Consider the following 24,263-nt stretch of genomic DNA (forward strand, 5'->3'; position numbering starts at 1 on the left):
TATATCATACAACTACATTTACCTGACTAATATATATCTATACAACTACATTTACCTGACTAATATATATCTATACAACTACATTTACCTGACTAATATATATCTATACAACTACATTTACCTGACTAATATATATCTATACAACTACATTTACCTGACTAATATATATCTATACTACTACATTTACCTGACTAATATATATCTATACTACTACATTTACCTGACTAATATATATCTATACTACACTGCAAAAAGAGAAAATCTGACCTAGATTTGTAAAATATATTTTATTTGTTACTTAATACTTTTCTTGTTTTGAGTTTATTTCACTTACCTATTTGTTAATGTTGTGTGTGTTCATGCGTGTGTTTGTGTTCACGTGTGTATTGTGTGTGTGTGTGTGTGTGTGTGTGTGTCTGGTAAAGTCATCATGTTCTGCCTCTGCTTCCCTGCCAGTGATGCATTGTGGGAAAAAAACAGATGTGTGTGTGTGTGTGTGTTAGGGGGCTTCCCATCCCTGCACTGCCCCATCCCTCTTCTCTCTCCTTCACCTCTATTAGTTATCCTCGGTAGTTCTCAGAGTTAACAACCTCCGCACCTCTAGACACCCAGACCCCGGCCCGGCCCTGCCCTAACCCAGCCACGCTGCACTATGACCAGCCTCAGAGCCGGACGGAGGGCCCTGGCCCTGGTTCTCCTGGTTGTCCTCCAGCTTCAGGCCTGTAGGGGACAGGGGACTGCTGAGCTCAGGAAGCCCATCTACCAGAGACTCAGACGACTTGACGATCAGGTCGGTGTGTATGGTTTTGTGTGTGTGTCTGTGTGTGTCTGTGTGAGTGTGTTTGTGTATAAGTCTGTTCATGTGTGTGTCTGTGTGTATCTGTGTGAGTGTGTCTGTGTGAGTGTGTTTGTGTATAAGTCTGTTCATGTGTGTGTCTCCCTTGATATGTTATTGTTTACTTACAAGAAAATTAAAAAATGAGAACGTTTTTATCCATAAGTGGGATACACTACATGACCAAACGTATGTGGACATCTGATCGTCCAACATCTCATTCCAAAATCACAGGCATAACAATGGAGCTGGTCCCAGCTTTGCTGCTGTAACAGCCTCCACTCTTCTGGGAAGGCTTTCCACTAGATGTTGGAACATTGCTGCTATAACAGCCTCCACTCTTCTGGAAAGGTTTTCCACTAGATGTTGGAACATTGCTGCCATAACAGCCTCCACTCTTCTGGGAAGGCTTTCCACTAGATGTTGGAACATTGCTGCTATAACAGCCTCCACTCTTCTGGAAAGGTTTTCCACTAGATGTTGGAACATTGCTGCTATAACAGCCTCCACTCTTCTGGAAAGGTTTTCCACTAGATGTTGGAACATTGCTGCTATAACAGCCTCCACTTTTCTGGGAAGGTTTTCCACTAGATGCTGGAACATTTCTGCGGGGACTTGGTCGGGCACTGATGTTGGGCGATTAGGCCTGGCTTAAGGTGTTCGATGGGGTTGAGGTCAGGGCTCTGTGCAGGCCAGTCATGTTCTTCCGCAGCGATCTCGACAAACCATTTCTGTATGGACCTGGCTTTGTGCACGGGGGCATTATCATGCTGAAACAGGAAAGGGCCTTCCCCAAACTGTTGCCACAAAGTTGGAAGCACAGAATCGTCTAGAATATGATTTTATGCTGTAACGTTAAGATTTCTCTTCACTAGAACTAGGGGTTTTAGCCCGAACCATGAAAAACAGCCCCAGACCATTATTCCTCCCCCACCAAACTTTACAGTTGGCACTATGCACTGGGGCAGGTAGCGTTCTCCTGGCATTCGCCAAACCCAGATTCGTCCGTCGGAATGCCAGATGGTGCAGCGTGATTCATCACTCCAGAGAACGCGTTTCCACTGCTCCAGAGTCCAATGGCGGTAGGCTTTACACCACTCCAGCCGATGCTTGGCATTACGCATGGGGCTTGTGTGCGGCTGCTCTGCCATGGAAACCCATTTCATGAAGCTCCCCGACGAACAGTTCTTGTGCCGATGTTGCTTCCAGAGGTAGTTGGGAACTCGGTAGTGAGTGTTGCAACCAATGACAAACTATTTTTACGCTCTTCACCACTCAGCGGTCCTGTTCTGTGAACTTGTGTGGCCTGCCACTTTGCGGCTGAGCCGTTGTTGCTCCTAGACGTTTCCACTTCACAATAACAGCACTTACAGTTGACCGAGGCAGCTCTAGTAAGGAAGACATTTGATGAACTGACTTGCTGGAAAAGTGGCATCCTATGACGGTGCCACGTTGGAAGTCACTGCTCTTCTGTAAGGTCATTCTACTGTCAATGTTTGTCTATGGAGATTGCATGGCTTGAGTGCTCGATTTTATACACCTGTCAGCAACGGGTGAAGCTGAAGTAGCCGAATCCCCTCATTTGAATGGGTTTCCATGTACTGCTGTAAATATAGTGTGTGTGTAAGAACTGGAGATGATTGGTTGTGTGTTTGTTCCTCAGTTCCGTCGATTCCAGGAACAGACCCTGAGCCGGTTAGACCTTCTGAACCGTATGTCTAATGTGTCGACCTCCCTAGTAGAGGTCAGAGTTCAGACCCTGTCTGACCAACACAGAAACCTCACCCAGGAACTAACACAACTCAGAGACACCACCACACAGGTTACTGTTTATATCATTTTTAGTTATATTATTATTAATGTAATATTATGTTATATTTTATATTAAAATATATAAATATATATTTATATTTATGTTATACTATTACGTAAAAATTATTGTTATGCTTATATTTCGTTTTAGTTTGGGCCCTGTCATTGTTTTATCTTGTTTCTGTCCTGTTTTGTTTTTGTGGGGGGGGAAACATAAAAAATCTTACCCCCAAAAAAACAGGAGCTGGACGTCCTGAAAGACCAGAGCAGTAAACTACAGAAGAAGAACAAGAGGATGGAGGGAAGACTGGCCTCGCTGGAGAGAGGACTGAGACACAGACAGGGACAGGTACTCTAAGCAACAACTGACAGGGACAGGTACTCTAATTAACAACAGACAGGGACAGGTACTCTAATTAACAACAGACAGGGACAGGTACTCTAAGCAACAGACAGGGACAGGTACTCTAAGCAACAACAGACAGGGACAGGTACTCTAAGCAACAACTGACAGGGACAGGTACTCTAGGCAACAACAGACAGGGACAGGTACTCTAAGCTACAACAGACAGGGACAGGTACTCTAAGCAACAGACAGGGACAGGTACTCTAATTAACAACAGACAGGGACAGGTACTCTACGCAACAACAGACAGGGACAGGGACAGGTACTCTAAGCAACAACAGACAGGGACAGGTACTCTAAGCTACAGACAGGGACAGGTACTCTAATCAACAACAGACAGGGACAGGTACTCTAATCAACAACAGACAGGGACAGGTACTCTAAGCTACAGACAGGGACAGGTACTCTAATCAACAACAGACAGGGACAGGTACTCTAATCAACAACAGACAGGGACAGGTATTCTAAGCAACAACAGACAGGGACAGGTACTCTAAGCTACAGACAGGGACAGGTACTCTAATCAACAACAGACAGGGACAGGTACTCTAATCAACAACAGACAGGGACAGGTACTCTAATTAACAACAGACAGGGACAGGTACTCTAAGCAACAACAGACAGGGACAGGTACTCTAAGCTACAGACAGGGACAGGTACTCTAATCAACAACAGACAGGGACAGGTACTCTAATCAACAACAGACAAGGACAGGTACTCTAATTAACAACAGACAGGGACAGGTACTCTAATCAACAACAGACAGGGACAGGTACTCTAATTAACAACAGACAGGGACAGGTACTCTAATCAACAGACAGGGACAGGTACTCTAAGCTACAGACAGGGACAGGTACTCTAAGCTACAGACAGGGGCAGTTTGGGAAACACTGAGGCAGGGCCACCCAAAGTCAGTCCTGGGGCCTCCCTGGAATGTCATGTCAGTTTCTGCCCTAGCACTACACAGCTGATTCAAAGTTGGTTATTTGTGTAGTGCTCGTGAAAAAAACCAAAACGTGCAGCCAATGAGGTTCCCAGGATCGAGTTCCCAGGATCGAGTTAAGATGACCCTGCCCAGATAGAAATATCTCACTCTTCCCTAGTGAATAATATAATGCCAATATAATGCCCTCTCCTCTCCTCTCCTCTCCTCTCCTCTCCTCTCCTCTCCTCTCCTCACCTCTCCTCTCCTCTCCTCTCCTCTCCTCTCCCCTCCCCTCCCCTCCCCTCCTCTCCTCTCCTCTCCTCTCCTCTCCTCTCCTCTCCTCTCCTCACCTCTCCTCTCCTCTCCTCTCCTCTCCTCTCCTCTCCCCTCCCCTCCCCTCCCCTCCCCTCCTCTCCTCTCCTCTCCTCTCCTCACCTCTCCTCTCCTCTCCTCACCTCTCCTCTCCTCTCCTCTCCTCTCCTCTCCTCTCCTCTCCTCTCCTCTCCTCTCCCCTCCCCTCCCCTCCTCTCCCCTCCCCTCCCCTCCCCTCCTCTCCTCTCCTCTCCTCTCCTCTCCTCTCGTCTCCTCTCCTCTCCTCTCCCCTCCTCTCCTCTCCTCTCCTCTCCTCTCCTCTCCTCTCCTCTCCTCTCCTCTCCTCTCCTCTCCACAGGGCAGCAGGCAGACCCAGAGACTGAGTCAGGAGCAGGAAGAGTCTCTCTCCAGCCTCACCCTGGAGCTCCACAGCCAGGAGGGGCGACTCGACTCCCTGGAGGCCCAGCGAGAGGAGCTTCTGGTCGGGCTGAGAGGTCTCCAGGAGTCCCTGAGGGAGCAAGATCTCCGGATGAGCCGGCTCGAATTGAGGCTGGGGGAGCTTTTACAGGGGAATGTAATCTCTTCCAGGGGATCAGAAAGGACAGGAAACACCCTCACCTCCAACCTCACCCCCCAGGACACAGCACCCCCACGGAGGACCCAGGCCTCCAGAGGACAGAGCCCAAGACAGGACACCCAGACATATTACCAGCCCCAGCCTCAGGCTAACATTCAGCCTCAGCCCTACTCTCAGCCCCATCCCCAACCCCATTCCCAGCCAAAACACACAAAAGAAAGGAGGATGAGGACAAGACTACAGGCTCCACCTCCCCACCCCACACAGCCTCCTTCTCAGTCCCAGGAGGAGAGGAAGAGGCTGGGGGAGAGAGGACAGGAGAGCCCCCGGCCTGGTCTTCCTCAACAGGGGCCAAAACCACAGTCTGTGGAGGAAACGAGAGAGGAGGGAGAGATGGAGAGGAGGAGGGGGGATGAGGTGTGGAGGAGGAGTGAAGTGACGCAGACAGAGATGAGGAGGGGAGAGGAAGAGCGGACAGAGAGGAGGAGAGGAGAGGAAGAGCGGACAGAGAGGAGGAAGGAAGAGGAAGAGCGGACAGAGAGGAGGAAGGAAGAGGAAGAGCAGACAGAGAGGAGGAAGGAAGAGGAGGAAATGAAAGGAGAGGAATCACAAATCCAGAACCTTCTCCAGCTTCCAGTGAGACACAAGATCCCTCTGCAGCACATCCCCAGGAGAGAAGCTACCAGTAAGTACCTTCAGATCAACCTCTGTCAGGTGCCAATAACAGGAAAGCAAAACTCCAGTAACTTTACCAGAATTCCCAGGTTTTCCATCATTTCTGGCTGAAAGATTCCGGATGTCCTGCTTGTTCCATTGTGGTTCCAGGAATCTTCAAACGGGGATTTCTGGAACCCTCTGTCAGCAACACAACACAGCATCCATTGATATAATGCCAATTAAAGAACTATAAAATAGAGAGGTGTAATGTGGTGTGACGTCACATAGTATCCCATAATGAGGTGTAATGTAGTGTGACATTACATAGTATCCCATAATGAGGTGTAATGTGGTGTGACATTACATAGTATCCCATAATGAGGTGTAATGTGGTGTAACTTCACATAGTATCCCATAGAGAGGTGTCATGTGGTGTGACATCACAATAGTATCCCATAGAGAGGTATAATGTGGTGTGACATTACATAGTATCCCATAATGAGGTGTAATGTGGTGTGACGTCACATAGTATCCCATAATGAGGTGTAATGTGGTGTGACATCACATAGTATCCCATAATGAGGTGTAATGTGGTGTGACATTACATAGTATCCCATAATGAGGTGTAATGTGGTGTGACATTACATAGTATCCCATAATGAGGTGTAATGTGGTGTGACATCACATAGTATCCCATAATGAGGTGTAATGTGGTGTGACATCACATAGTATCCCATAGAGAGGTATAATGTGGTGTGACATCACATAGTATCCCATAGAGAGGTATAATGTGGTGTGACATTACATAGCATCCCATAGAGAGGTATAATGTGATGTGACATTACATAGCTTCCCATAGAGAGGTATAATGTGATGTGACATTACATAGCATCCCATAGAGAGGTGTAATGTGATGTGACATTACATAGCATCCCATAGAGAGGTATAATGTGATGTGACATTACATAGCATCCCATAGAGAGGTATAATGTGATGTGACATTACATAGCATCCCATAGAGAGGTGTAATGTGGTGTGACATTACATAGCATCCCATAGAGAGGTATAATGTGATGTGACATTACATAGCATCCCATAGAGAGGTATAATGTGATGTGACATTACATAGCATCCCATAGAGAGGTGTAATGTGGTGTGACATTACATAGTATCCCATAGAGAGGTGTAATGTGGTGTGACATTACATAGTATCCCATAATGAGATATAATGTGGTGTGACATTACATAGTATCCCATAGAGAGGTGTAATGTGGTGTGACATTACATAGCATCCCATAGAATAGTTAGACATTTTTGCAAACAAAAAACGGAAATATCACATTTAAATAAGTATTCAGACCCTTTACTCAGTACTTTGTTGAAGCACCTTTGACAGCAATTACAGCCTTGAGTCTTCTTGGGTATGATGCTACAAGCTTGGCACACCTGTATTTGGGGAGTTTCTCCCATTCTTCTCTGCAGCTCCTTTCAAGCTCTCTCAGGTTGGATGGGGAGCGTTGCTTCGCTGCACAGCTATTTTCACGACTCTCCAGAGATGTTCGATTGGGTTCAAGTCCGGGCTCTGGCTGGGCCACTCAAGGACATTCAGAAAGACTTGTCCCGAAGCCACTCCTGCGTTGTCTTGGCTGTGTGCTTAGGGTCATTGTCCTGTTGGAAGTTGAACCTTCACCCCAGTCTGAGGTCCTGAGTTCTCTGGAGCAGGTTTTCATCATGGATCTCTGTGTACTTTGCTCCGTTCACCTTTCCCTCGATCTTGACTAGTCTCCCAGTCCCTGCCGCTGAAAATCATCCCCACAGCATAGGGAGGGTGCCAGGTTTCCTCCAGATGTGATGCTTGGCATTCAGGCCAAAGAATCTTGTTCAATCTTGGTTTCATCAGACCAGAGAATCTTGTTTCTCATTGTCTGCAAGTCTTTAGGTGCGTTTTGACAAACTCCTAAGGAGTGGCTTCTGTCTGGCCACCACCCTACCATAAAGGCCTGATTGGTGGAGTAGGTTGTTGTTCTTCTGGAAAGTTCTGCCATCTCCACAGAGGAACTCTGGAGCTCTGTCAGAGTGACCATCGGGTTCTTGGTCACCTCCCTGACCAAGGCCCTTCTCCACCGATTGCTCAGTTTGGCTGGGCGGCCAGCCCTAGGAAGAGTCTTGGTGGTTCCAAACTTCTTCCATTTGAGAATGATGGAGGCCACTGTGTTCTTGGGGACCTTCAATGCTGCAGTATATATATATTTTTTACCCTTCCCCAGATCTGTGTCTCGACACAGTCCTGTCTCGGAGTTCTATGGACAATTCCTTCGACCTCATGGCTTGGTTTTTGCTCTGACATGCCCTGTCAACTGTGGGACCTTGTATAGACAGGTGTGTGCCTTTCCAAATCACTGAATTTACCACAGGTGGACTCCAATCAAATTGTAGAAACATCTCAATGATGATCAATGGAAACAGGATGTACCTGAGCTCAATTTCGCGTCTCATAGCAAAGGGTCTGAATACTTATTGTCACGCTGGTATGACGGAATGGGAGACAGGCGCAGGAATGCGTAATAGTTTTTTTTTATTGACCCAAATTACAGTGTGCCGTGTAAAGACATGAAGGCCAAACAAACACGAATACAAAATACAGGGTAGAAACCCAAACAAAAGAGTGAGGAGTACCAATACAGGAGTACCAATACAGGAGTACCAATACACGGGACGAGACCCGTAATCATCTGTGCACAACACAAGTGGCACGAAAGCCAAACCAACACGGCACGGGTACTCACACGACCAACGGACATGCCAAACCAACACAGCACGGGTACTCACACCACCAATGGACATGCAAACATTTCTAAAAACCTGTTTTTCACTTTGTCATTATGGGGTATTGTGATGTCATTACGGGGTATTGTGATGTCATTATGGGGTATTGTGATGTCATTACGGGGTATTGTGATGTCATCATGGGGTATTGTGTGTATATTGATGAGGAAAATAATTAATTGAATCCATTTTAGAATAAGGCCGTAACATAAGAAAACTTTCACAATGCACTGTATGTGTTTTACATCCAGAAACAACATCTGCTGAGCCACGAGAGACCAGAAAGACAGACACACACACACACACACACACACACACACACACACATCTGATAAAGGCCTTGTTGTGTTTTTCCATTCAGTTTGGAGGGAAAGGGGAGTTGAACCATTACATTTGCCCCACCTTGGGACTACAAGGTCCTCTGCTCTCTAAATAGATAAACAGATGAGAGCGAGAGAGAGAGAGAGAGAGAGAGAGAGAGAGAGAGAGAGAGAGAGAGAGAGAGAGAGAGAGAGATTGAGAGAGAGAGAGAGAGAGAGAGAGAGAGAGAGAGAGAGAGAGAGAGAGAGAGAGAGAGAGAGAGTTACGTGTTGATAGATACAGGATATAGTCTCAGTGAGTTTGGACCATCTGTTTCTATAGCCTTCCTATAGCCTGGGTACCAGTTTGTTTCCTTCCTATAGCCTGGGTACCAGTCTGTTTCTATAGCCTTCCTATAGCCTGGCTACCAGTCTATTTCTATAGCCTTCCAATAGCCTGGGTACCAGTCTGTTTCCTTCCTATAGCCTGGGTACCAATCTGTTTCTATAGCCTTCCTATAGCTTCCTCATTTGCTGTTGTTGAATGCAGAAACAGTCCAAGACTGGGATTAGATGGTCCCACCTCTTCCTATAGCCTGGGTACCAGTCTGTTTCCTTCCTATAGCCTGAGTACCAGTCTGTTTCCTTCCTATAGCCTGGGTACCAGTCTGTTTCCTACCTATAGCCTGTGTACCAGTCTGTTTCCTCCCTATATCCTGGGTACCAGTCTGTTTCCTTCCTATAGCCTGGGTACCAGTCTGTTTCCTTCCTATAGCCTGGGTACCAGTCTGTTTCCTTCCTATAGCCTGGGTACCAGTCTGTTTCCTTCCTATAGCCTGGGTACCAGTCTGTTTCCTTCCTATAGCCTGGGTACCAGTCTGTTTCCTTCCTATAGCCTGAGTCCCAGTCTGCTTTTAGCTGTCCGTCATCATGGTGTGTTTGACCTATAAAACATGACTGAGAATAAAGCTGTTACACTGACAGTCCTGTTCTCCTGGGTACCAGTCTGTTTCCTACCTATATTCCCTATCAGAACCAGAACCCCCATCCAGCCAGTCCTGTTCTCCGGCCAGAACCCCCATCCAGCCAGTCCTGTTCTCCGGCCAGAACCCCAGGCTTCATGATTTACTGTCTGCTTTTACTACATTGTCCTGACCTGTGGATGTGAGGAGGAGGGAGAGAGAGAGAGAATGAGATAGAAAGAGAGAAAGGGGATAGTCTAGTTGTAGGGGATAGTCTAGTTGTTGTCCCCTCATATGGATGTGAGGAGGAGGGGGAGAGAGAGAATGAGATAGAAAGAGAGAAAGGGGATAGTCTAGTTGTAGGGGATAGTCTAGTTGTTGTCCCCTCATATGGATGTGAGGAGGAGGGAGGGAGAGAGAGGGGAGGAGATAGAAAGAGAGAAAGGGGATAGTCTAGTTGTAGGGGATAGTCTAGTTGTTGTCCCCTCATAACTTCCTACCTCCTGCTGTTATGACTATCCCCTCATATCCTCCTGCTCATATCCCCGGATCTCTTTCTCTCATTCCCTCTCCTTCTCTCTCTCTCTCTCTCGCTCTCTCTCTCTCCCTCCTCCTCACATCCATATGAGGGGATAGTCGTAACAGCAGAAGGTAGGAAGATATCAAATGTATTTATGAAGCCAATCAAATGTATTTATGAAGCCCTTTTTACATCAGCAGATGTCACAAAGTGCTGTACAGAAACCCAGCCTAAAACCCCAAACAGCAAGCAATGCAGGTGTAGAAGCACGGTGGCTAGGAAAAACTCCCTAGAAAGGCAGGAACCTAGGAAGAAACCTGGAGAGGAACCAGGCTCTGAGGGGTGACCAGGCCTCTTCTGGCTGTACTGGGTAGAGAGGAACCAGGCTCTGAGGGGTGACCAGTCCTCTTCTGGCTGTACTGGGTAGAGAGGAACCAGGCTCTGAGGGGTGGCCAGTCCTCTTCTGGCTGTACTGGGTAGAGAGGAACCAGGCTCTGAGGGGTGGCCAGTCCTCTACTGGCTGTACTGGGTAGAGATGAACCAGGCTCTGAGGGGTGACCAGTCCTCTACTGGCTGTACTGGGTAGAGAGGAACCAGGCTCTGAGGGGTGACCAGTCCTCTTCTGGCTGTACTGGGTAGAGAGGAACCAGGCTCTGAGGGGTGGCCAGTCCTCTTCTGGCTGTACTGGGTAGAGAGGAACCAGGCTCTGAGGGGTGACCAGTCCTCTTCTGGCTGTACTGGGTAGAGAGGAACCAGGCTCTGAGGGGTGGCCAGTCCTCTTCTGGCTATACTGGGTAGAGAGGAACCAGGCTCTGAGGGGTGACCAGTCCTCTACTGGCTGTACTGGGTAGAGAGGAACCAGGCTCTGAGGGGTGGCCAGTCCTCTTCTGGCTGTACTGGGTAGAGAGGAACCAGGCTCTGAGGGGTGGCCAGTCCTCTTCTGGCTGTACTGGGTAGAGAGGAACCAGGCTCTGAGGGGTGGACAGTCCTCTTCTGGCTGTACTGGGTAGAGAGGAACCAGGCTCTGAGGGGTGGCCAGTCCTCTTCTGGCTGTACTGGGTAGAGAGGAACCAGGCTCTGAGGGGTGACCAGTCCTCTTCTGGCTGTACTGGGTAGAGAGGAACCAGGCTCTGAGGGGTGGCCAGTCCTCTTCTAGCTGTACTGGGTAGAGAGGAACCAGGCTCTGAGGGGTGGCCAGTCCTCTTCTAGCTGTACTGGGTAGAGAGGAACCAGGCTCTGAGGGGTGAACAGTCCTCTTCTAGCTGTGCTGGGTGGAGATTATAATACTATATGGCCATTAACACCAGATTGTTCTTCAAGATGTTCAAACGTTCATAGATGACCAACAGGGTCAAATAATAACCCCGGTGGGGATCTGTATTAAATAGTTTTAAAAAGTAGTCAATTTTTGGGATCTGTTTTCAAATAGTTTTAAAAAGTAGCAATTTTTTGGGATCTGTATTAAAAGAGTTTTAGTCCAATTGTTCCCTCTGAAAAGGAGTTATCCCAGGTCTGATGTCACAACGAGTAGTTACAACTAGAGTTATCCCAGGTCTGACTTCACAACGAGTAGTTACAACTAGAGTTATCCCAGGTCTGATGTCACAACTAGAGTTATCCCAGGTCTGATGTCACCACGAGTAGTTACAACTAGAGTTATCCCAGGTCTGACTTCAAAACGAGTAGTTACAACTAGAGTTATCCCAGGTCTGATGTCACAACGAGTAGTTACAACTAGAGTTATCCCAGGTCTGATGTCACCACGAGTAGTTACAACTAGAGTTATCCCAGGTCTGATGTCACAACGAGTAGTTACAACTAGAGTTATCCCAGGTCTGACTTCACAACGAGTAGTTACAACTAGAGTTATCCCAGGTCTGATGTCACAACGAGTAGTTACAACTAGAGTTATCCCGGGTCTGATGTCACAACTAGAGTTATCCCAGGTCTGATGTCACAACGAGTAGTTACAACTAGAGTTATCCCAGGTCTGATGTCACAACTAGAGTTATCCCAGGTCTGATGTCACAACGAGTAGTTACAACTAGAGTTATCCTAGGTCTGATGTCACAACGAGTAGTCACAACTAGAGTTATCCCAGGTCTGATGTCACAACGAGTAGTTACAACTAGAGTTATCCCAGGTCTGACTTCACAACGAGTAGTTACAACTAGAGTTATCCCAGGTCTGATGTCACAACAAGTAGTTACAACTAGAGTTATCCCAGGTCTGATGTCACAACTAGAGTTATCCCAGGTCTGATGTCACAACTAGAGTTATCCCAGGTCTGATGTCACAATGAGTAGTTACGACTAGAGTTATCCCAGGTCTGATGTCACAACGAGTAGTTACAACTAGAGTTATCCCAGGTCTGACGTCACAACTAGAGTTATCCCAGGTCTGACTTCACAACAAGTAGTTACAACTAGAGTTATCCCAGGTCTGATGTCACAACGAGTAGTTACAACTAGAGTTATCCCAGGTCTGATGTCACAACGAGTAGTTACAACTAGAGTTATCCCAGGTCTGATGTCACAACGAGTAGTTACAACTAGAGTTATCCCAGGTCTGATGTCACAACGAGTAGTTACAACTAGAGTTATCCCAGGTCTGATTGCAGTGTTTTTTGTTCCAGTACTCCCTGACTATCTTGTCTCTCTGTTTTCTCTCCTCCAGTCTGTAACGTGGACTCCATGCTCCTGTTCCCGTCAGCTTCCTCTGAGAACCACGTCACCTTCTCCCGGAGCTTCCCTGCTCTTCCAGAACTCTCCGTGTGCCTGTGGCTCCGCGTCGACGTCGGGTACGTAGGAACGCTCCTCTCTTACGCCACGGAAGACAACGACAACAAACTAGTCCTATACGGACGCAACTCCTCCTCCTCCTCTTTCTCCACCCCCAGCCGAGCAACCCTGGACTTTGTGGTGGGAGACCCTGCGTACCGTGAGCTCCCTGTGGACTCTGTGCTGGACGGGTGCTGGCACCACCTCTGTGTCCTCTGGTCCTCTATCCAGGGACGATTCTGGCACTACACCGACCGGCGCCTGACCTCCGCAGGGTCACGGTTCAGGAAGGGTTACGAGGTGCCGGGAGGGGGGATAGTGGTGCTGGGAGCAGAGCAGGACAGCCAGGGGGGAGGGTTTGATCCCACCGAGGGGTTCGTGGGGCGCCTGGCGGGGTTCACCGTGTGGGACAGGGTGTTGAGTCCTGGGGAGGTGACAGGGGTGGCTATGGGGAGGGGGGTACCCCGGGGGGTGGTGCTCGAGTTGGGGGACGTTGACAGAGTTCATGGGGAGGTGCAGCAGGTAGCCTGCGAGTGCCTGGAACACTGTAGCTGAGACGTCTGATTCCAAACCGACCCTAACCCCTCGTCCCTCGTCCCTCATCCCTCATCCCTCGTCCCTCATCCCTCATCCCTCGTCCCTCATCCCTCGTCCCTCACCCCTCGTCCCTCATCCCTCGTCCCTCGTCCCTCATCCCTCTTCCCTATAGGCACTCCTAGATCTACGGTGCGGTCCTTTAGGGCAGAGTGGGGCTGGTTTTTACTCCTCTGTACTTGATTGATCAATTAAGGTAATTGATTTCCCCTCACCTGGTTGTCTAGGTTTTAATTGTGCATCAATTAAAAATAAATAATAACAAATAACAACAACCAGCCTGGAGGGGTTTGACTTGGGATTCAGCTGTCTAAATGTTTTAATATCAATCAATTAACTTCCAGGGAGAATGAAGACCGGCAGAACTGCCCTTCGGACTGGATGTGGACCTGGGTTAAAAGAGGAACACTTCAAAATGATGCATGTGAATGAAAGCCATCAATTATTACTTAAAGCAATGTTGTTATATGGCTAAACAAAGACTATTTCACATCATATATATTGTTACCCAGCAACAGACAGAGAGACAGACTTACAGACAGACAGACAGGTACAGACTTAGACAGAGAGAGAGACAGACTTACAGACAGATACAGACTTAGACAGAGAGAGAGACAGACTTACTGACAGACAGGTACAGACTTAGACAGACAGACATACAGAGGCAGACAGACAGGGACAGAGGGACAGACAGACAAACAGGGACAGACAGACAGGGACAGAGGGACAGACCGACAGGGACAGAGGGACAGACAGACAGAGAGAGAGAGGCAGATTGTTCAGATTGTTCTGTTATAAAGTCAAAAGACTAGCGGCTAGTTGACCAACTGATATCTAATGTCGGTTATTATCATGCTAATAAATCAAGATTATGTCAGTTGGAGCTGCTCTCCACTCTACTGGATATATAACAGTCATCATTCACGAGACAAATGACCCTTTATCTATGAACATTGATTCACTCAGTTCGTTTGAATTTGTTTGTATGTCTTTGTTATGCATGGTTTCGTCTTGTCAGTATATTATTTCACTTGAGAGGGAAAAACATCGTTTTTTTCTGTAGCCTACTTCAACTATTTCAATTTCCAAGGTCCTTGATGTAAAGACTGCTACAAATACCTAGATTACTCAATAATTAATCACCAACATGTAAACCATCAGGTCTTCATAATATGACATCGATATCATTGCCTGGCTCTTACGCTGTAAAATAATGGCAAAAATGCGTCTTCCTCTCTGTTTTTGGTCTGAGCTGTCAGTTAGAGAACTACACTTCCCAGAAATCCATGCGAATAACAGTTATGTTTGACCCTGTGTGCCACCGGTAGAAACCATCACGAGTTCGCTTATGATTTTAGTCATGTGGAATATCTAAAAGTTCCCTCTTTACATTCCTCACTCATCTCTCCTTATCTCCTTTTCAAATCCCATTGGAGAAGATGGTCAGAGGGGCGGGACCTCTGGATTTCTCCTCCAATGGGTTTTCAGAAGGAGACGAGGAGAGAGGACGCGAGGCGGAACTCATTGAGATCCTCCCATAGGAAGCTAGAATGAGAGGTGGTTAACCAGACACAACTGCAAAATAAAAACTATCTCACTGATTGTGAGAGTGGAGAACTACCGCGAGTAAACATGGCCAATATCACGAAGAAAGTGTCGTGGTCGAGCCGGGGTGACGAGTCCGGTGGCGGCGAGAGAACCCCACTTCTCAACGGCTCCGAAGAAGTCCGGTACACCAGACAGGTAGGGCTAGCATGCTAAACTAGCGACCACAAGCAGAACTGTCTAACGCTGCCGCTATGTGCCAGCTAGGTATCCATGATGTTTTCGAAGAGTAAAACATTATGTTATGTTTTGCTATGAGATTAATGTAAAAAAAAAAAAAAAACGAGTGCCCCGTTTGTGGTTTGTTGCGTGCAGGCGTTTGCAAATGCTGCTAACAACAACAACAACAACAACATGCAAACGTCACAGGATGGAGTTGGAGGATGCTTTTCAGACAAGCACGTTTTTAGAAGTTTAAACAAATCGATGCCCATTTTAACAATATGCCAAAGACTGGCAGACCTAAGAAGAATAGCTACAGAAAAAAAAGTAATCTTCAAACCAGAGTTTCAGAATAGAACCTTATTAAGTTAATAACAAACACTGAACTCCGACTATTAAAGTAATCAGGGAATCAGCCTTAAATTAAGCCTGTAGATTCTGCTCGTTACGTCATTCACCACTTCCTATTAAGTTACACAGGCATTATGACTTGAGTTAGTACCGCTTAATGCATGTTACGTAAATTACACAGGCATTATGACTTGAGTTAGTACCGCTTAATGCATGTTACGTAAATTACACAGGCATTATGACTTGAGTTAGTACCGCTTAATGCATGTTACGTAAATTACACAGGCATTATGACTTGAGTTAGTACCGCTTAATGCATGTTACGTAAATTACACAGGCATTATGACTTGAGTTAATACCGCTTAATGCATGTTACGTAAATTACACCGGCATTATGAATTGAGTTAGTACCGCTTAATGCATGTTACGTAAATTACACCGGCATTATGACTTGAGTTAGTACCGCTTAATGCATGTTACGTAAATTACACAGGCATTATGACTTGAGTTAGTACCGCTTAATGCATATTACGTAAATTACACAGGCATTATGACTTGAGTTAGTACCGCTTAATGCATGTTATGTAAATTACACAGGCATTATGACTTGAGTTAATACCGCTTAATGCATGTTACGTAAATTACACCGGCATTATGAATTGAGTTAGTACCGCTTAATGCATGTTACGTAAATTACACCGGCATTATGACTTGAGTTAGTACCGCTTAATGCATATTACGTAAATTACACCGGCATTATGACTTGAGTTAATACCGCTTAATGCATATTACGTAAATTACACCGGCATTATGACTTGAGTTAATACCGCTTAATGCATGTTACGTAAATTACACAGGCATTATGACTTGAGTTAGTACCGCTTAATGCATGTTATGTAAGTTACACAGGCATTATGACTTGAGTTAGTACCGCTTAATGCATGTTACACCGGCATTAAAGCAAACATGTTCACTTGAGTTAGTACAAATTACTTCTAGATGTTAATACGTGTTACTTCAATTACACAGGAATTATACATGATAACTGAGCTGTTAGTACTACTGACTATTGAATGTTAATACATGATAACTGAGCTGTTAGTACTACTGAATGTTAATACATGATAACTGAGCTGTTAGTACTACTGACTACTGAATGTTAATACATGATAACTGAGCTGTTAGTACTACTGACTACTGAATGTTAATACATGATAACTGAGCTGTTAGTACTATTGAATGTTAACACATGATAACTGAGCTGTTAGTACTACTGAATATTAATAAATGATAACTGAGCACAAATTATGTCAATTATCCTATCGGAAGCTTCTAAAGCCATGACATTATTTTCTGGAATTTTCCAAGCTTTTTAAAGGCACAGCCACCTTAGTGTATGTAAACTTCTGACCCACTGGAATTGTGATTAAGTGAAATCATCTGTCTGTAAACAATTGTTGAACAAATTACTTGTCATGCACAAAGTAGATGTCCTAACCAACTTGCCAAAACTATAGTTTGTTAACAAGTGGTTGAAAAACGAGTTTTAATGATTCCAACGTTAGTGTATGTAAACTTCCAACTTCAACTGTACTTTTTTCCACAGATATAACACATGTTAACTTAGTGATGCTAAATGTTAGCTAGGCCTACATGTTTACATTGAAGAAACCTATAAAATATGTTTCTAATTCTCTGCGCTGGGTCATGTGTTTGGTCCGTAGTTGTCCGGGGAAGGTGGTATGTTTCACATAGGCAGACTGAGCACGGTGGATCTGGAGGAGGATATGACGTCAGACGAGGTAACGTTCAGCTTTCTATCAATGTGACATCTCGTCTAGCCTAACACTCTGACCCAACTGGCTGCAGCAGCCTAACACTCTGACCCAACTGGCTACAGCCTAACACTCTGACCCAACTGGCTACAGCCTAACACTCTGACCCAACTGGCTGCTACAGCCTAACACTCTGACCCAACTGGCTGCTGCAGCCTAACACTCTGACCCAACTGGCTGCTGCAGCCTAACACTCTGACCCAACTGGCTGCTGCAGCCTAACACTCTGACCCAACTGGCTGCTGCAGCCTAACACTCTGACCCAACTGGCTGCTGCAGCCTAACACTCTGACCCAACTGGCTACAGCCTAACACTCAGACTCAACTGGTTGCAGCCTAACACTCTGACCCAACTGGCTCCTGCAGCCGCCTAACACTCTGACCCAACTGACTGCAGCAGCCTAACACTCTGACCCAACTGGCTGCTGCAGCCTAACACTCTGACCCAACTGGCTGCTGCAGCCTAACACTCTGACCCAACTGGCTGCAGCTTAACACTCTGACCCAACTGGCTGCTGCAGCCTAACACTCTGACCCAACTGGCTGCTGCAGCCTAACATTCTGACCCAACTGGCTGCTGCAGCCTAACACTCAGACTGTAGCCAGTTGGGTCAAACACTCTGACCCAACTGGCTGCAGCAGCCTAACACTCTGACCCAACTGGCTGCTGCAGCCTAACACTCTGACCCAACTGGCTGCTGCAGCCTAACACTCTGACCAACTGGCTGCAGCAGCCTAACACTCTGACCAACTGGCTGCAGCAGCCTAACACTCTGACCAACTGGCTGCAGCAGCCTAACACTCTGACCAACTGGCTGCAGCAGCCTAACACTCTGACCCAACTGGCTGCAGCAGCCTAACACTCTGACCCAACTGGCTGCAGCAGCCTAACACTCTGACCCACCTGGCTGCAGCAGCCTAACACTCTGACCCAACTGGCTGCTGCAGCCTAACACTCTGACCCAACTGGCTGCTGCAGCCTAACACTCTGACCCAACTGGCTGCTGCAGCCTAACACTCTGACCCAACTGGCTGCTGCAGCCTAACACTCTGACCCAACTGGCTACAGCCTAACACTCAGACTCAACTGGTTGCAGCCTAACACTCTGACCCAACTGGCTCCTGCAGCCGCCTAACACTCTGACCCAACTGACTGCAGCAGCCTAACACTCTGACCCAACTGGCTGCTGCAGCCTAACACTCTGACCCAACTGGCTGCTGCAGCCTAACACTCTGACCCAACTGGCTGCAGCCTAACACTCTGACCCAACTGGCTGCTGCAGCCTAACACTCTGACCCAACTGGCTGCTGCAGCCTAACACTCTGACCCAACTGGCTGCTGCAGCCTAACATTCTGACCCAACTGGCTGCTGCAGCCTAACACTCAGACTGTAGCCAGTTGGGTCAAACACTCTGACCCAACTGGCTGCAGCAGCCTAACACTCTGACCCAACTGGCTGCTGCAGCCTAACACTCTGACCCAACTGGCTGCTGCAGCCTAACACTCTGACCAACTGGCTGCAGCAGCCTAACACTCTGACCAACTGGCTGCAGCAGCCTAACACTCTGACCAACTGGCTGCAGCAGCCTAACACTCTGACCCAACTGGCTGCAGCAGCCTAACACTATGACCAACTGGCTGCAGCAGCCTAACACTCTGACCAACTGGCTGCAGCAGCCTAACACTCTGACCCAACTGGCTGCAGCAGCCTAACACTCTGACCCAACTAGCTGCTGCAGCCTAACATGCTGACCAGTTCGGACACGTCGCAAAATAAATGTAGAAATCCATGTTATTCAATTATTGTTGTGTTTACACTGCTCGCCCGCGCTAACGAGTGTCTGCGACACCAAGGGCTAAAATAGAGCTCATTCCTATTTCTGATGCAGATCGTGCTGAAATCCTGCCTCTCCCACTCCCAGGTACCCACGTGCCATCTCCTCATTGGTTATACCCACGTGGGTAAAGACGAACTGTTTTGCCGGTCGTCGTGGTAATATTATGAAAGTTTAGATGCCGATCACCATATAAGTTCAAATATGAAAATGCTTGGAAGGAGGAGAGATGACTAGAAACGATTCGGTTGGCCGTTTTTATGTGTGGATTAATTGTCGAAGTAGAGGACCTTGTGCATTTCTGGTAAAATAGCAACTCAATGTTTTATATCCCAGGACAAATGAGCTAGCAACAGCAAGCTAGCTAAATAGGACAAATTAGCTAGCAAGTGCAAGCTAACTAAATAGGACAAATTAGCTAGCAAGTGCAAGCTAACTAAATAGGACAAATTAGCTAGCAAGTGCAAGCTAACTAGCAAAATTGCCATACATGTTTTAATGCTTTTCTGACCTGTCCCCAAATGAATGTTTGTTTTGATATTTTAAGCTGCGTGTCGTGAGCGCGTTTGGTCTGATCATCTGTGTCGAAACGCCTTCCAAGCGACGCCTTATTCAAGTAAAGAACTAGGTCCTCGTAGTCATGACGATGGAAGGCGTTGGGACACAGATGATCAGACGGACCCCCCCGTAGCTTCACAGACTTAGAAGCGTCTGACTGTTTCTCTACTCAGTGAAATACACCTTTTAGGGCCGATACCAGGTTATCGTAGTATTCTTTTATTTTGCCATGGCAAAAAATGAAAACACAAAGCAGACCAAAACTCTTTGGTCCCTTTTCAAAACCTGCTGTATATAAAATATGTGGAATTTCTTGGAAAATACATGACTCTGGATGACAACATAATGATGGTTGTTTCCAACATCAGGGCTGTTTTCCTAAATAAGTTATTTATTTATATATATATATATATATATATATATATATATATATGAAGGTCAGCTGAGTGTGACAGTATAATTCCAGTACAGTGCTTCAGGCCTACTACAATCTGGGGAACAAGTTGTGGATCTAGCTAGTCTATTAATAAACACGGCCTCTAAATAGAACAATGTGTGGTCTTAATACTTCCTACAAGCCTGACTGTAATCCACTGGTCTACAAACCTGACTGTAATCCACTGGTCTACAAACCTGACTGTAATCCACTGGTCTACAAGCCTGACTGTAATCCACTGGTCTACAAGCCTGACTGTAATCCACTGGTCTACAAACCTGACTGTAATCCACTGCAGCAGGTCTACAAGCCTGACTGTAATCCACTGGTCTACAAGCCTGACTGTAATCCACTGGTCTACAAGCCTGACTGTAATCCACTGGTCTACAAGCCTGACTGTAATCCACTGGTCTACAAGCCTGACTAATCCACTGGTCTACAAGCCTGACTGTAATCCACTGGTCTACAAGCCTGACTGTAAACCACTGGTCTACAAGCCTGACTGTAATCCACAGGTCTACAAACCTGACTGTAATCCACTGCAACAGGTCTACAAGCCTGACTGTAATCCACTGGTCTACAAGCCTGACTGTAATCCACTGTAGCAGGTCTACAAGCCTGACTGTAAACCACTGGTCTACAAGCCTGACTGTAATCCACTGGTCTACAAGCCTGACTGTAATCCACTGGTCTACAAGCCTGACTGTAATCCACTGGTCTACAAGCCTGACTGTAATCCACTGGTCTACAAGCCTGACTGTAATCCACTGGTCTACAAGCCTGACTGTAATCCACTGGTCTACAAGCCTGACTGTAATCCACTGGTCTACAAGCCTGACTGTAATCCACTGCAACAGGTCCACAAGCCTGACTGTAATCCACTGCAACAGGTCCACAAGCCTGACTGTAATCCACTGCAGCAGGTCTACAAGCCTGACTGTAATCCACTGCAACAGGTCCACAAGCGTGACTGTAATCCACTGCAGCAGGTCTACAAGCCTGACTGTAATCCAATGGTCTACAAGCCTGACTGTAATCCACTGGTCTACAAACCTGACTGTAATCCACTGCAACAGGTTACAAGCCTGACTGTAATCCACTGGTCTACAAGCCTGACTGTAATCCACTGATCTACAAGCCTGACTGTAATCCACTGGTCTACAAGCCTGACTGTAATCCACTGGTCTACAAGCCTGACTAATCCACTGGTCTACAAGCCTGACTAATCCACTGGTCTACAAGCCTGACTGTAATCCACTGGTCTACAAGCCTGACTAATCCACTGGTCTACAAGCCTGACTGTAATCCACTGGTCTACAAGCCTGACTGTAAACCACTGGTCTACAAGCCTGACTGTAATCCACAGGTCTACAAACCTGACTGTAATCCACTGTAACAGGTCTACAAGCCTGACTGTAATCCACTGGTCTAGAAGCCTGACTGTAATCCACTGGTCTACAAGCCTGACTGTAATCCACTGCAACAGGTTACAAGCCTGACTGTAATCCACTGGTCTACAAGCCTGACTGTAATCCACTGATCTACAAGCCTGACTGTAATCCACTGGTCTACAAGCGTGACTGTAATCCACTGGTCTACAAGCCTGACTGTAATCCACTGGTCTACAAGCCTGACTAATCCACTGGTCTACAAGCCTGACTGTAATCCACTGGTCTACAAGCCTGACTGTAAACCACTGGTCTACAAACCTGACTGTAATCCACTGTAACAGGTCTACAAGCCTGACTGTAATCCACTGGTCTACAAGCCTGACTGTAATCCACTGTAGCAGGTCTATAAACCTGACTGTAAACCACTGGTCTACAAGCCTGACTGTAATCCACTGGTCTACAAGCCTGACTGTAATCCACTGCAACAGGTCTACAAGCCTGACTGTAATCCACTGCAACAGGTCTACAAGCCTGACTGTAATCCACTGCAACAGGTCTACAAGCCTGACTGTAATCCACTGCAACAGGTCTACAAGCCTGACTGTAATCCACTGCTGCAGGTCTACAAGCCTGACTGTAATCCACTGCAGCAGGTCTACAAGCCTGACTGTAATCCACTGCAACAGGTCTACAAGCCTGACTGTAATCCACTGCAACAGGTCTACAAGCCTGACTGTAATCCACTGCAACAGGTCTACAAACCTGACTGTAATCCACTGCAGCAGGTCTACAAGCCTGACTGTAATCCACTGGTCTACAAGCCTGACTGTAATCCACTGGTCTACAAGCCTGACTGTAATCCACTGGTCTACAAGCCTGACTGTAATCCACTGCAACAGGTCTACAAGCCTGACTGTAATCCACTGGTCTACAAGCCTGACTGTAATCCACTGGTCTACAAGCCTGACTGTAATCCACTGGTCTACAAGCCTGACTGTAATCCACTGGTCTACAAGCCTGACTGTAATCCACTGGTCTACAAGCCTGACTAATCCACTGGTCTACAAGCCTGACTGTAATCCACTGGTCTACAAGCCTGACTGTAAACCACTGGTCTACAAGCCTGACTGTAATCCACTGGTCTACAAGCCTGACTGTAATCCACTGCAACAGGTCTACAAGCCTGACTGTAAACCACTGGTCTACAAGCCTGACTGTAATCCACTGCAACAGGTGTACAAGCCTGACTGTAATCCACTGCAACAGGTCTACAAGCCTGACTGTAATCCACTGGTCTAGAAGCCTGACTGTAATCCACTGGTCTACAAGCCTGACTGTAATCCACTGCAACAGGTTACAAGCCTGACTGTAATCCACTGGTCTACAAGCCTGACTGTAATCCACTGATCTACAAGCCTGACTGTAATCCACTGGTCTACAAGCGTGACTGTAATCCACTGGTCTACAAGCCTGACTGTAATCCACTGGTCTACAAGCCTGACTAATCCACTGGTCTACAAGCCTGACTGTAATCCACTGGTCTACAAGCCTGACTGTAAACCACTGGTCTACAAGCCTGACTGTAATCCACAGGTCTACAAACCTGACTGTAATCCACTGTAACAGGTCTACAAGCCTGACTGTAATCCACTGGTCTACAAGCCTGACTGTAATCCACTGTAGCAGGTCTATAAGCCTGACTGTAAACCACTGGTCTACAAGCCTGACTGTAATCCACTGGTCTACAAGCCTGACTGTAATCCACTGCAACAGGTCTACAAGCCTGACTGTAATCCACTGCAACAGGTCTACAAGCCTGACTGTAATCCACTGCAACAGGTCTACAAGCCTGACTGTAATCCACTGCAACAGGTCTACAAGCCTGACTGTAATCCACTGCTGCAGGTCTACAAGCCTGACTGTAATCCACTGCAGCAGGTCTACAAGCCTGACTGTAATCCACTGCAACAGGTCTACAAGCCTGACTGTAATCCACTGCAACAGGTCTACAAGCCTGACTGTAATCCACTGCAACAGGTCTACAAACCTGACTGTAATCCACTGCAGCAGGTCTACAAGCCTGACTGTAATCCACTGGTCTACAAGCCTGACTGTAATCCACTGGTCTACAAGCCTGACTGTAATCCACTGGTCTACAAGCCTGACTGTAATCCACTGCAACAGGTCTACAAGCCTGACTGTAATCCACTGGTCTACAAGCCTGACTGTAATCCACTGGTCTACAAGCCTGACTGTAATCCACTGGTCTACAAGCCTGACTGTAATCCACTGGTCTACAAGCCTGACTGTAATCCACTGGTCTACAAGCCTGACTAATCCACTGGTCTACAAGCCTGACTGTAATCCACTGGTCTACAAGCCTGACTGTAAACCACTGGTCTACAAGCCTGACTGTAATCCACTGGTCTACAAGCCTGACTGTAATCCACTGCAACAGGTCTACAAGCCTGACTGTAAACCACTGGTCTACAAGCCTGACTGTAATCCACTGCAACAGGTGTACAAGCCTGACTGTAATCCACTGCAACAGGTCTACAAGCCTGACTGTAATCCACTGCAACAG

General features: G+C 46.9%; 2 protein-coding genes across 4 annotated transcripts in view; both read left to right on the forward strand.

Moving 5' to 3' along the window:
• Window positions 1-492: 492 nt before the first annotated feature.
• ptx4 (pentraxin 4, long) lies at window positions 493-13,780 on the forward strand. The gene is made up of 5 exons (XM_036939596.2): window positions 493-790; window positions 2,499-2,657; window positions 2,889-2,996; window positions 4,649-5,552; window positions 12,808-13,780. Exons 1-5 carry the CDS (start codon window positions 653-655, stop codon window positions 13,464-13,466), a joined length of 1,968 nt encoding a protein of 655 aa, XP_036795491.1. The 5' UTR covers window positions 493-652; the 3' UTR covers window positions 13,467-13,780.
• A 1,094-nt stretch (window positions 13,781-14,874) lies between these two features.
• The window catches only part of clcn7 (Cl-/H+ antiporter 7), a 61,756-nt gene continuing 52,367 nt past the window's right edge, over window positions 14,875-24,263 (forward strand). For 2 of the 3 annotated variants that reach the window (XM_036939586.2, XM_090197864.1), the window contains exons 1-2: window positions 14,875-15,248; window positions 17,348-17,425. In XM_036939586.2, coding sequence (XP_036795481.1) covers window positions 15,138-15,248; window positions 17,348-17,425 — 189 coding nt within the window. In that variant the 5' untranslated portion in view covers window positions 14,875-15,137. The remainder of the gene's footprint in view (window positions 15,249-17,347; window positions 17,426-24,263) is intronic. The other variant, XM_090197863.1, reaches the window with a different exon arrangement.

This window comes from Oncorhynchus mykiss, chromosome 13 (assembly GCF_057628025.1).
Source record: "Oncorhynchus mykiss isolate SJ-2025 chromosome 13, ASM5762802v1, whole genome shotgun sequence".
Taxonomy (NCBI): domain Eukaryota; kingdom Metazoa; phylum Chordata; class Actinopteri; order Salmoniformes; family Salmonidae; genus Oncorhynchus; species Oncorhynchus mykiss.

Coding starts and splice junctions, on each gene's coding strand:
- ptx4 (XM_036939596.2), top strand. CDS start 653: ATGACCAGCCTCAGAGCCGGACGGAGGGCCCTGGCCCTGGTTCTCCTG. Junction 2,658..2,888: donor TCAGAGACACCACCACACAG/GTTACTGTTTAT, acceptor CCAAAAAAACAG/GAGCTGGACGTCCTGAAAGA. Junction 5,553..12,807: donor CCCCAGGAGAGAAGCTACCA/GTAAGTACCTTC, acceptor TCTCTCCTCCAG/TCTGTAACGTGGACTCCATG.